The sequence below is a fragment of the Bos mutus genome, chromosome 12 (genome assembly GCF_027580195.1).
Source record: "Bos mutus isolate GX-2022 chromosome 12, NWIPB_WYAK_1.1, whole genome shotgun sequence".
Taxonomy (NCBI): Eukaryota; Metazoa; Chordata; class Mammalia; order Artiodactyla; family Bovidae; genus Bos; species Bos mutus.
In genome coordinates, this window is record NC_091628.1 from 47,451,900 (window position 1) to 47,464,845 (window position 12,946).

General features: G+C 41.0%; 1 protein-coding gene across 2 annotated transcripts in view; it reads left to right on the forward strand.

Moving 5' to 3' along the window:
* The first annotated feature begins 148 nt into the window (after positions 1-148).
* The window catches only part of PIBF1 (progesterone immunomodulatory binding factor 1), a 230,298-nt gene continuing 217,500 nt past the window's right edge, over positions 149-12,946 (forward strand). Inside the window, exons 1-2 of one of the 2 annotated variants that reach the window (XM_005894381.3) lie at positions 149-493; positions 1,481-1,780. In XM_005894381.3, the coding sequence (XP_005894443.3) occupies positions 1,529-1,780 (252 nt within the window). In that variant the 5' untranslated portion in view covers positions 149-493; positions 1,481-1,528. The remainder of the gene's footprint in view (positions 494-1,480; positions 1,781-12,946) is intronic. The other variant, XM_070380581.1, reaches the window with a different exon arrangement.

Genomic DNA, 12,946 nt, shown 5'->3' on the forward strand with positions numbered 1-12,946 from the left:
GAGACTGTCGTTGGCTGGCCTTCTAAGGGCTGTGAGGATTGGGCGAAAGCGGGCAGATGGGCGGAGCCCAGAGCCATTTCCGTCCACGAAATGGGCGAGGCCACCTCTGGACTCCAGCTCCCAGCATTCATTGCTTCCAGCGCCTGGATGGACCCTGGAGCGCTGAGTTCCGGCAGCGTGGGCTTCAGTCCGGAATCTGTTTCCTCTGTCCTCCCCGCGCGGAAATGGTTGTCTTGGTTACCGGTGCTAACCGTCTCCCACCTGTGATTCCTTCTTGAGGGGCTGCAACCCGAGCTGCCCTCTGGAGACACTTCAGCTCCTCTAGAGGCAACTGCTCGAGTCGTCAACGTGGAGTAATTGAAGCTTTCCAGGTAGCTCGAGGCTACTCCGTTTTCGCACTGGTGTAGGAATCCTCTTGATGCTGCCAAATTCGGGTTTTATCCTTCACGCAACACGTGTGGGCAGTGCCAGTCCCTCACCCTTTGTAATCCAGGTGATGTTACCTGTCTTTGATTCGCATTTCCTTACCTACCCCTGTCCCTTTAAAAATGAGGGAAGCCGATCCATCCAGAGTTCTCATGATTCTCCTATACACATTTTTCCTAATCCTTAAGTTAAAAAAAAAAAAAAAACTAGTATCTTCAGTACCATAAGTAATTTATTATATTGTGCAGAATTAAAAGAAGGTAGTTGCTGAAATTTGTGTGAAAGGGTAGAGTTTTAGACTGAGGAATTTTTCTGTTACCATCTTGTTTAATTTTGCTATCTGCAAGTCTATAAAAATGTGTTTTATCTCAGCTTCCCGTTTTCAAAAAACTTCAGTGATGCAGCATTACCTGTAGAATAAATTTAGAACATACTGAAATATTCAAGGACTTCCACAGTCTTGATTATGCATAAAAGACTACCCTTCTGTGTATTTCTGTGTGTGGGTTGGGGGGAGGTGAGGAATCACTACTCACTTTCACATAGGCTTGGCCCAGCCTGACTACCGTTATCTCCTGAGGTTGTTTTACAGTTTCATCACCTTTATACCTTCATACCTGCATGCTTTTCATTTTTTATTACTCCTCTCCAAATCCTTCAAGATTCTAAATCCTCCCTCCGTATAACCTTTCCCTGACCAGCTCAGAAGTAACTTCTTTATCTTATAACATGTGTTACTTTAATGAGTAGCATTCTTGGATACTAGCGATTTAAGTCTTTATTGTTTATCTCTTTATTTACACCCAAGTAAGAGAGACCTGCCCCTAGGAACTGAGTTTTTACTTATCAAAAGTGTGGGTTCATAATAGGATTTAATGAGTTTGATTTAATATGTTTGATTTGAGCAGTAATTTACCAAACTGTCTTAGATTTGGGGGTCCTCCCGTTTGCCTAATAATTTCTTAGGGAATCTTTAGGTATATCTTTGATAAACTTTCTGCTTTCCACAAAGAATGTTTGAATATATTTAAATCAATATTTTTTTAATCTACAGGAAATTGAAATAGAATTGGAAACGAAAAGTGACCCGTAATAATTTAAAATGTCTCGAAAAGTTAGCAAGGCATCAAAAAAAATGAACATCTCTAGCTCCCTGGAATCTGAAGATATTAGTTTAGAAACAACAATTCCTACAGACGATATTTCCTCATCAGAAGAGCAGGATGGCAAAATCAAAATCACCAGGCAGCTAATTGAACGGAAAGAACTGCTTCATAATATTCAGTTACTGAAAATAGAGCTATCACAGAAAAATATGATGATCGATAATTTGAAGGTTGATTATCTTACAAAGGTAAGATCATATGTAACTTTTGTTATCTGTGTGCTTTGTTGTCTTCAAACTGCAGATAAATAAGAATTAAACTTATGAATGTATAATCTGAACTTGATACTTTTAACATTTTGAGAAAATAATTATTGGTGTTTTTTTTCTAGCCAAGTTGTTTTTCTGCTTCACTGAGAATTAGCTCTGATATGACTAGCTGGGTAGGAAGAATCAAGATTATTATTACATTATTGAATCTGTTTAATCCTCTACCATGGAGATTTGATTTCTTTTATACCCTACTATTTGATAGTTCCTGTGTCATAGTACCAAGTATAACAAATTCAGTTACCATAGCTTTAATAAGTTATCTGCCAAATAAGAAGGAATGCCTCAGTCCTTGTTTTTCTGCTTTTTGTGTTTTTTTTTATAGTTAGAGTATTTTATGTAAGACCTGGTAAAGTTGTCACTTGTGATAAAAAAATTTACAGTGATTTTAGAAAGATAGGAGACACTTCTTAAGTCTTACTACTCTGTCTTCTGAGAAAGTCTTCTCTTTCTGCAGAGAAGAGATACAGAAGATGGTAAACCCTCCATCTTTGCTCTTGACTTCCAGCTCTACCTATCTCCTCTCCTCCCATTTGGTTTCAGTTATGTCTTATCTTTTCTCTGTTAAGTCAGTCTTGGGTAGTTCTTGTATAGGGATCATGCTCCTAGAAAAATTTCTTGACCACACCTCTCTAGGAAAATGAAATGTCCTAAACCCCAAGGTCTTGATGATGTAAAGAAATCGTTTAGGTACATTTTTAAAAAACATTAATAGTTAATGTTTACTGAGTGCCTATTCTGTGCCAGACTCTGCTCTGTGAGCTTTTCATGTGTTATCTCATTTGAGCCATACAACTGTTTGAGGTACAGGTGCTTTTAGAGCATCTTCTCTGACCCATCAAATTAAATGAACCAATAGAATAAGTTAGATGGATATTTTGTGAACTACACAGTAAGTATTAGTTATTGTTGTGGTTATTGACTAAAATAATATTCTCATTGTTTTCACCCTGTTTATTTTCTGTGCCTTTTATACACGTTCATAGGATTACTTGCCTTGTTTGTTGGGTATTTGTCTCTGTTAATAGAGTGTAAGGTTCCTGAGCGCAGGAACAGGGGACATCTTTGTAGTCCCTGTTAGCTTCAATGCTTAGAACTGTCTCTGGCACCTAGCATACGCTCGGCTGTTTCTTATATGAGTAACTGAACCCCATTTGCTCTTGAAAAAATGGAACCACAACTGGTTAATAGCTTACCAAAGCCATTCACATAGAAGTGGTGGAGCCAGGTGGTATTAACACCAGGAAGGCTAAAGCCTGTATTCCATCCAAGTGAGTCTCCTAAGACTTCCTTTTAGGTTCTCTGTGGTGTCACCTACAAAGACTAGGTCACTTGATATTTTCTCAGTGTATCCAGTGGTTTCCCATTTCTTTTCCTTGAGTCATATTTTTATTCCTCAAATGGATTCCCATGGCGATACTGGCTTGTGTATCTCTACCCTTAAGATCTCCTTCACTGGACTCACTGAAGAACGCCAAGGTAGGTCTCCATTCTTTGACCCAGGCAGTCAATAAATAATCTGTTTTTTAAAATACTGATTTATTTTTTGGTTGTGCTGGGTGTCTCTTGCTGTGTACGAGTGGGGGGCCACTCTCTAGTTGTGGTGCGAGGACTTCTCACTGCAGTGGCTTCTCTTGTAGCAGAGCGCAGACTCTGGGGTGCGTAGGCGTCAGTAGTGTGGCCAGGGGGCTGGCTCACTAATTGTGGCACCTGAGCTCAGTTGCCCGGTTGCATGTGGGATCTTCATAGACCAGGGATCAAACTGGTGTCCTTTGCTTTACAAAAAGGATTCTTAACTACTGGACTACCAGGGAAGCAAGCCCTAAGTATTCTATTAAATGCCAACTGTATACCACATTCAAAATTACATTTTGTTTGGCTACTTTTTAAATTGCTCCTTTTCAACTTGCCTTGTGCTCAGTTGTCAATGGTTTCTCTTTTTAAAGTGTAATGTTTACATTCAGTTCAGTTCAGTCGCTCAGTTGTGTCTGACTCTTTGCAACCCCGTGAATCGCAGCATGCCAGGCTTCCCTGTCCATCACCAACTCCCGGAGTTCACTCAGACTCACATCCATCGAGTCAGTGATGCCATCCAGCCATCTCATCCTCTGTCATCCCCTTCTCCTCCTGCCCCCAATCCCTCCCAGCATCAGAGTCTTTTCAAATGAGTCAGCTCTTCGCATCAGGTGGCCAAAGTACTGGAGTTTCAGCTTTAGCATCATTCCTTCCAAAGAAATCCCAGGGCTGATCTCCTTCACAATGGACTGGTTGCATCTCTTTGCAGTCCAAGAGACTCTCAAGAGTCTTCTTCAACACCACAGTTCAAAAGCATCAATTCTTCCGCGCTCAGCTTTCTTCACAGTCCAACTCTCGCATCCATACATGACCACAGGAAAAACCACAGCCTTGACTAGACGAACCTTTGTTGGCAAAGTAACGTCTCTGTTTTTGAATATGCTATCTAGGTTGGTCATGACTTTCCTTCCAAGGAGTAAGCATCTTTTAATTTCATGGCTGCAATGACCATCTGCAGTGATTTTGGAGCCCAGAAAAATAAAGTCTGACACTGTTTCCACTGTTTCCCCATCTATTTCCCATGAAGTGATGGGGCAGGATGCCATGATCTTCGTTTTCTGAATGTTGAGCTTTAAGCCAACTTTTTCACTCTCCACTTTCACTTTCATCAAGAGGCTTTTGAGTTCCTCTTCACTTTCTGCCATAAGGGTGGTGTCATCTGCATATCTGAGGTTATTGATATTTCTCCCAGCAATATTGATTCCAGCTTGTGTTTCTTCCAGCCCAGCGTTTCTCATGATGTACTCTGCATATAAGTTATATAAGCAGGGTGACAATATACAGCCTTGATGTACTCCTTTTCCTATTTGGAACCAGTCTGTTGTTCCATGTCCAGTTCTAACTGTTGCTTCCTGACCTGCATACAAATTTCTCAAGAGGCAGGTCAGGTGCTCTGGTATTCCCATCTCTTTCAGAATTGTCCACAGTTTATTGTGATCCACACAGTCAAAGGCTTTGGCATAGCCAATAAAGCAGAAATAGATGTTTTTCTGGAACTCCCTTGCTTTTTCCATGATCCAGCAGATGTTGGCAATTTGATCTCTGGTTCCTCTGCCTTTTCTAAAACCAGCTTGGACATCAGGAAGTTCACAATTCACATATTGCTGAAGCCTGGCTTGGAGAATTTTGAGCATTACTTTACTAGCATGTGAGATGAGTGCAATTGTGCGGTAGTTTGAGCATTCTTTGGCATTGCCTTTCTTTGGGATTGGAATGAAAACTGACCTTTTCCAGTCCTGTGGCCACTGCTGAGTTTTACAAATTTGCTGGCATATCGAGTGCAGCACTTTCACAGCATCATCTTTCAGGATTTGAAATAGCTCAACTGGAATTCCATCACCTCCACTAGCTTTGTTCGTAGTGATGCTTTCTAAGGCCCACTTGACTTCACATTCCAGGATGTCTGGCTCTAGGTCAGTGATCACACCATTGTGATTATCTGGGTCGTGAAGATCTTTTTTGTACAGTTCTTCTGTGTATTCTTGCCATTTCTTCTTAATATCTTCCGCTTTTGTTAGGTCCATACCATTTCTGTCCTTTATCGAGCCCATCTTTGCATCAAATGTTCCCTTGGTATCTCTGATTTTCTTGAAGAGATCTCTAGTCTTTCCCATTCTGTTGTTTTCCTCTATTTCTTTGCATTGATCCCTGAAGAAGGCTTTCTTATCTCTTCTTGCTATTCTCTGGAACTCTACATTCAGATGCTTATGTCTTTCCTTTTATCCTTTGCTTTTCGCTTCTCTTCTTTTCACAGCTATTTGTAAGGCCTCCCCAGACAGCCATTTTGCTTTTTTGCATTTCTTTTCCATGGGGATGGTCTTGATCCCTGTCTCCTGTACAATGTCACGAACCTCATTCCATAGTTCATCAGGCACTGTATCAGATCTAGGCCCTTAAATCTATTTCTCACTTCCACTGTATAATCATAAGGGATTTGATTTAGGTCATACCTGAATGGTCTAGTGGTTTTCCCCACTTTCTTCAATTTCAGTCTGGATTTGGCAATAAGGAGTTCATGATCTGAGCCACAGTCAGCTCCTGGTCTTGTTTTTGCTGACTGTACAGAGCTTCTCCATCTTTGGCTGCAAAGAATATAATCAGTCTGATTTTGGTGTTGACCATCTGGTGATGTCCATGTGTAGAGTCTTCTCTTGTGTTGTTGGAAGAGGGTGTTTGTTATGACCAGTGCATTTTCTTGGCAAAACTCTATTAGTCTTTGCCCTGCTTCATTCCGTATTCCAAGGCCAAATTTGCCTGTTACTCCAGGTGTTTCCTGACTTCCTACTTTTGCATTCCAGTCCCCTATAATGAAAAGGACATCTTTTTTGAGTGTTAGTTCTAAAAGGTCTTGTATGTCTTTATAGAACTGTTCAACTTCGGCTTCTTCAGCGTTACTGGTTGGGGCATAGACTTGGATTACTGTGATATTGAATGGTTTGCCTTGGAAAGGAACAGAGATCATTCTGTCGTTTTTGAGATTGCATCCAAGTACTGCATTTCGGACTCTTTTGTTGACCATTATGGCTACTCCATTTCTTCTGAGGGATTCCTGCCCGCAGTAGTAGATATAATGGTCATCTGAGTTAAATTCAGCCATTCCATTCCATTTTAGTTCACTGATTCCTAGAATGTCGACATTCACTCTTGCCATCTCTTGTTTGACCACTTCCAATTTGCCTTGATTCACGGGCCTGACATTCCAGGTTCCTATGCAATATTGCTCTTTACAGCATCGGACCTTGCTTCTATCACCAGTCACATCCACAGCTGGGTATTGTTTTTGCTTTGGCTCCATCCCTTCATTCTTTCTGGAGTTATTTCTCCACTGATCTCCAGTAGCATATTGGGCACCCACTGACCTGGGGAGTTCCTCTTTCAGTATCCTATCATTTTGCCTTTTCATACTGTTCATGGGGTTCTCAAGGCAATACTGAAGTGGTTTGCCATTCCCTTCTCCAGTGGACCACATTCTGTCAGATCTCTCCACCATGACCTGCCCATCTTGGGTTGCCCCACGGGCATGGCTTAGTTTCATTGAGTTAGACAAGGCTGTGGTCCTAGTATGATTAGATTGACTAATTTTCTGTGAGTATGGTTTCAGTGTGTCTGCCCTCTGATGCCCTCTTGCAACACCTACCATCCTACTTGGGTTTCTCTTACCTTGGGCGTGGGATTTACATTACTGGAATACTGGTTTATTCTTGAGACGCTTCCAAGTATAACAAATTAGAGCTACAGTCCTAGATACACAGTTTAAAATCCCAGCCCTTACAGTTACCTTGGACAGATTCCTTAATTTTTTTGTTCCCTGATTTCTTGTAAAATAATAATAATGTTTTGTACTTCATGGAATTGTTAGGAAGATTAATCAATGCACATAAACTCTTAGATGGCTGTGATGGAGTGTGTGCTTAGTCATGTCTGACCCTTGTACAATAAGTAATAGGGGTAGTTATACTTGCTCAACACTATATTATTATTATTATTATGTTGTATCCCATGGTGCTTTATATAAGTTTTTATTGTGGTGGTTTTCTGGTTGGACTGAAAATGTAGAAGAGTAAATTAGTCATGTTCCTGAATTTATGATACATAGTCATCATTGATCCTTGCAAGATAACTTATTTTGTATCTTTATTCTTTTATTACTGTAATTCATTTCCCTTCCTCCTCCTCCTCTTTATGTTTGCCTTTATCTTTTAACATTTATTCTTTAAAAAAATGTTTTTATTGAGGTATAGTTGATTTATAGTATTATATGTTTCAAGTGTACAACATAGTGTATCACAATTTTTATTCTTCATATTATTTATTGATTTATAAATAAAATCAATAAATCAATTAATTTAAATTAATAAATACGTAAATTCAGCTGTGCTGAATCTTTAAACTGCTCGCATGGTTTCTCTGGTAGTGGCTAATGGGGCCTGCTCTCTAGCTGCAGCGCGTGGGCTTCTCGTCGTGGTGGCTTCTCTTGTTGCAGAGCATGGGCTCTAGGGGGTGCAGGTTTCAGTAGTTACACAGCATGGGCTTTGGTTGTGGCGCGCAGGCTTACTTGTCCCATAGCATGTGGGATCTTTCTGGACCAGGGATCGAACCTGTGTACCCTGCATTGGCAGGTGGATTCTTAACCACTGGACTACCAGGGGGACATCTCATAATTCTTAAAGGTTGTACTCCAATTGTAGTTATTATAAACATTTATCTTGAAAATTAGTATTTTTCTTATTTTTTCCTTTAAATAAATCTGAACTACATGTTTTGTTTTAGATTTTATTTCTTTTATAGTTTTTCCTTTCAACTCAGTGCTGTTTTTAAAATCCTTCATGTTACTACATGTACATGTGGTCCTTTGCTTCCAGCAGCCACACAATTCTGGTGTCTACCCATCTGTTCACCCCCTCCCACAGTGATAGGCCCGCAGGTTGCCTCCAAACCCTTGCCACCACATGTGGTGTGGCCTTCTTTAGACATTTCTCTTCCAGACCTGATTTGAGCAATTCTTTGATATATATTGGAGAAGGAAATGGCAACCCACTCCAGTATTCTTGCCTGGAAAATTCCATGGGCAGAGGAGCCTGGCAGGCTACGGTCCATAGGGTTGCAAAGAGTCAGCCACGACTGAGTGACTGAGCACATTGACACACATACTCAGGAGTGGAATTTCTGGCTGCAGGGTATATGTCTACTTCATTTAAGTGTATTTCCAAATTCCTCTCCAGGGTAGCTGCCTACTCTACTTTCCTGTGTTTGTTTGTATACAAGCACTAGAGTTGTCCTGCTTGGAGACCCCTTCAGTTCAGTTCAGTTCAGTTCAGTCACTCAGTCGTGTCCGACTCTTTGTGACCCCATGAATCGCAGCACGCCAGACCTCCCTGTCCATCACCAACTCCCGGAGTTCACTCAAACTCATGTCCATCGAGTCGGTGATGCCATCCAGCCGTCTCATCCTCTGTCATCCCCTTCTCCTCCTGCCCCCAATCCCTCCCAGCGTCAGGGTCTTTTCCAACGAATCAACTCTTCACATGAGGTGGCCAAAGTACTGGAGTTTCAGCTTCAGCATCAGTTCTTCCAATGAACACCCAGGACTGATCTCCTTTAGGATGGACTGGTTGGGTCTCCTTGCAGTCCAAGGGACTCTAAAGAGTCTTCTCTCCCACACCACAGTTGAAAAGCATCAATTCTTCAGCGCTCAGCTTTCTTCACAGTCCAACTGTCACATCCATACATGATCACTGGAAAAACCATAGCCTTGACTAGACGGACCTTTGTTGGCAAAGTAATGTCTCTGCTTTTGAATATGTTATCTAGGTTGGTCATAACTTTTCCTTCCAAGGAGTAAGCGTCATTTAATTTCATGCCTGCAGTCAACATCTGCAGTGATTTGGAGCCCCAAAAACTAAGTCTGCCACTGTTTCCACTGTTTCCCCATCTATTTCCCATGAAGTGATGGGACCAGATGCCATGATCTTAGTTTTCTGAATGTTGAGCTTTAAGCCAACTTTTTCACTCTCCACTTTTACTTTCATCAAGAGGCTTTTTAGGTCTTCTTCACTTTCTGCCAATATATTTGCTGTCAAATATGGAAAGAAGTGAGAATCCTCACGGACAGGGGAGCCTGTAGGGTTATAGTCAATAGGGCTGCAAAGAGTCAGACACAACTGAAGCGATTTAGCATGAATACATGGGAAGAAGTATTATAAGGTGGAAGAATTAGTTTTTAATTCATCAAATCCAGGGCACCTGGATTATAAAACAAACTATTAACGTGTACTACTAAGGTTAAACACTGCCAAATTAAACTGTTATGTGCTGTAGTTTGTAAGATGCATTCTAGCTTCAGAGATGAAAAGTGTGAAGATACGTGAGTCTGGGATTGATGAAGGAACAGTATTCTTAGCCACTCATTTATTCTCCAGAGCTTACCTATGCATTGAACATCCCATATATGAAGGTGAAAATGTCACATTCAGCATTGAAAAAAATGAATTTTCCTGCATGGACTGTAGTGAAAATGGTTGGAAATCACAGGGAGGGTACGTTTCTGCTGAATTTAACTTGTTGCTATTAACATTTAAATGGCCTGATTTTAAGTTATTGAGGCTCCCGTCATCAGAAGCTTTCAAGTAGTCCTGAATGATCGAGTATCTTGAATATTATATGTATTTCTTCTATGGAAAAAGATTGAACCCACTGTCCAGTGTTCAGTTATTAGTATGAGAATCTTGAAAAACATTGGTTACCAGTCACAAAAGTGTGGAAACCATAGCTTAAGCAGGATAAGGATTTTGTGTCTCTGGTATAACAGAATTCTGAAAATAGGCAATTTAGACCTGGTATTTACCATTGATATCATTAGAAACCCAGGCTCCTTTTAACCTTCTCGGTGGCTGTAAAAATAGCATATGTTTTTCACCTCAAAATCACAGATGGCTGATCTGCCGCCACTGTTGTGTCCATGCTCTAGGCAGACACAAGGAGAAGGGTGATGGAAAAATGCAGCATATGCCAAATGAATTTGTTCTTTAAAGAGCTTTCCTAGAGCTCAAGCTGGTGACCTTGATTGACTAGGACTATATAGCATGACTACACCTAGGTGCCAGGAGAGGGAAGCTGGGAAGTGTATATTTTTAACTGGACATGTTGTTGCTGCTAATAAAAATCAGAGTTACTTGAGAAAGAGAGGCGAGTAACAGTTTTTTCCTCTCTTCAAGGTCTTTCTTAGTTCAGAAGTAAGTGAATCTGTATAATCTAACATCTCTCCACACCAATATGGGAACAATACAGTGCTTATGTTTATTACAGCTTATTACTGGTGGTATGTTGTTGTTCAGTTGCCCAGTCGTGTCTAACTCTTTGTGACCCTATGGACTGCAGCACGCCAGGCTTCCCTGTCTTTCACTATCTTCCAGAGTTTGCTCAAACCCATGTCCATTGAATCGGTGATGCCATCCAACCATCTCATCCCCCTGTCATCCGCTTCTCCTCCTGCTCTCAATCTTTCCCAGCATCAGGGTCTTTTCCAGTGAGTCGGCTTTTCGCATCAGGTAGCCAAAGTATTGGAGCTTCAGCATCCGTCCATGCAATGAATATTCAGGGTTGATTTTCTTTAAGAATGACTGGTTTGATCTCCTTGCTGTCCAAGGCACTCTCAAGAGTCTTCTCTGACATGCTCAGCCTTCTTTATGGTCCAACTCTCACATCCGTACATGATTACTGGAGAGACCATAGCTTTGACTAGATGGACCTTTGTCAGCAAAGTGCTATCTCTGCTTTTTAATACTTTTCAAAACTAATGGTATAGTTTATTACTAGGACTCATGCTGCTTTAATTTCTCCATCTCTAAAAACCCAAGCAGATTATTCACAGGATACTTCACAAGCTTTGATTCTCATTACCCACTCAGCTGCTTGCTGACTGAGAGCCCTGGAAGGGGAGTTGCTGAGGCCAGGCTTGCTGATCTTAGAGGACTGTTTGGTGCACTTTTATGCACACTTATTGCTGCCTAACTCTCCTTGCTTACTCCACTTCCTTATTCCTCTCCTCCTCACACTTGTAGCCTGTCAGTTTTTAAATGCTAAAATCTCTTTTTGTTTATCTCTCATTAATGGTCCCTGGGTTCCTCATTGCTTGGGAAGTGCTGGAGGGTGTCTCCCTAGCTTGACTGTCTCTGAGTCGAGGGACTTAAATCTAGAAGTCAGTTGAAATTGTTAAAGTTCCCACCCTGAAAAAAGCAGAAGTTTCACTCCTTGTGGTAGCAGTCTTCTTGATTTGCAGAATGGTAATTATGAGGAATGTGGTCATCATTTGTTGATTTAAGACATTTATTGAGACATGTGACCAGGAATACAGCAATGAATATGACAAGAGTCCCTTTTTTTATGGAGATCACATTTAAGTGAGAGACATCATCAAACAACAAATAAGCTGTCTTCAGGGTCATGTGATACAGCATTGCTTAGCAGTGGGAATTTTCTGCTTTAGATAGGAAGTCAGCAAACTTTCTCTGTAAAGGCCTGGGCAAGACAGTAAATATTTTAGGCTTTCCAGCTTGCATATGGTCTATTACATATTCTTCCTTCTTTTTTTTTTTTTTTTTGGCTTTTAACAACTTTATAAATGTAAAACCTGTTCCTAGCTTGTGGGCTATATAGGAACAGGACATGGGCAGGATTTGGCCTGTCAATTTGATATGTTAACCCTGCTTTCAATTGTGTGTTAGAGAAGCCATTTGAAGAGTTTAGGCAATTGGACTTATATGTCCTGATTTCTGCTTTCAAAATGTCACTGAAGCAATAGACTAAAAGCAGGTAAGGTAGAAGAGGAAGACAGTACTAGATAATTGCCTTGTGTAAGACTCCCAAGTTTTTGGCTTCATCTCCTGGAGCCATTTACTGAGAAATAGAAGGCTGGAAGAAAACTGATGTAGGAGGTAAAATATAAGTTCTGTTTTGAACACATTAAACTTTAAATGCCAATTAGACTCCCAGATGAAATTGTCACTTTGACTTTAGAGGAAAGTCCATGACTGGGGGTAGGTGGGCGTGTGTGTGTGTGTGTGTGTGTGTGTGTGTGTGTGTGTATGTAATATACATGTAATATACATCAGCATGTGAAAGTGTTAGTTGCTTAGTGACTCTTTGCTACCCCTTGGACTGCAGCTTCATGTGTGTGTGTGTGTGTGTGTGTGTGTGTGTGTGTGTGTTTAGTATACATCAGCATGTGAAAGTGTTAGTCGCTCAGTGACTCTTTGCAGCCCCTTGGACTGCAGCTTCCAGGCTCCTCTGTCCATAGGATTCTCTAGGCAAGAATACTGCAGTGGGGTGCCATTCCCTTCTCCAGGAGATCTTCCTGACATAGGGATCGAACCCAGGTCTCTTGTGTTGTAGGCATGTAAGTACCACATAAAGCTTTGTTATTGGATGACATTACCTGGGGAGAGTAGAGGACCCCAAACCAAGTCAAGGGGTAGTCAAACATTAGAAATAGGATAGAGGAAAAAAATCCAT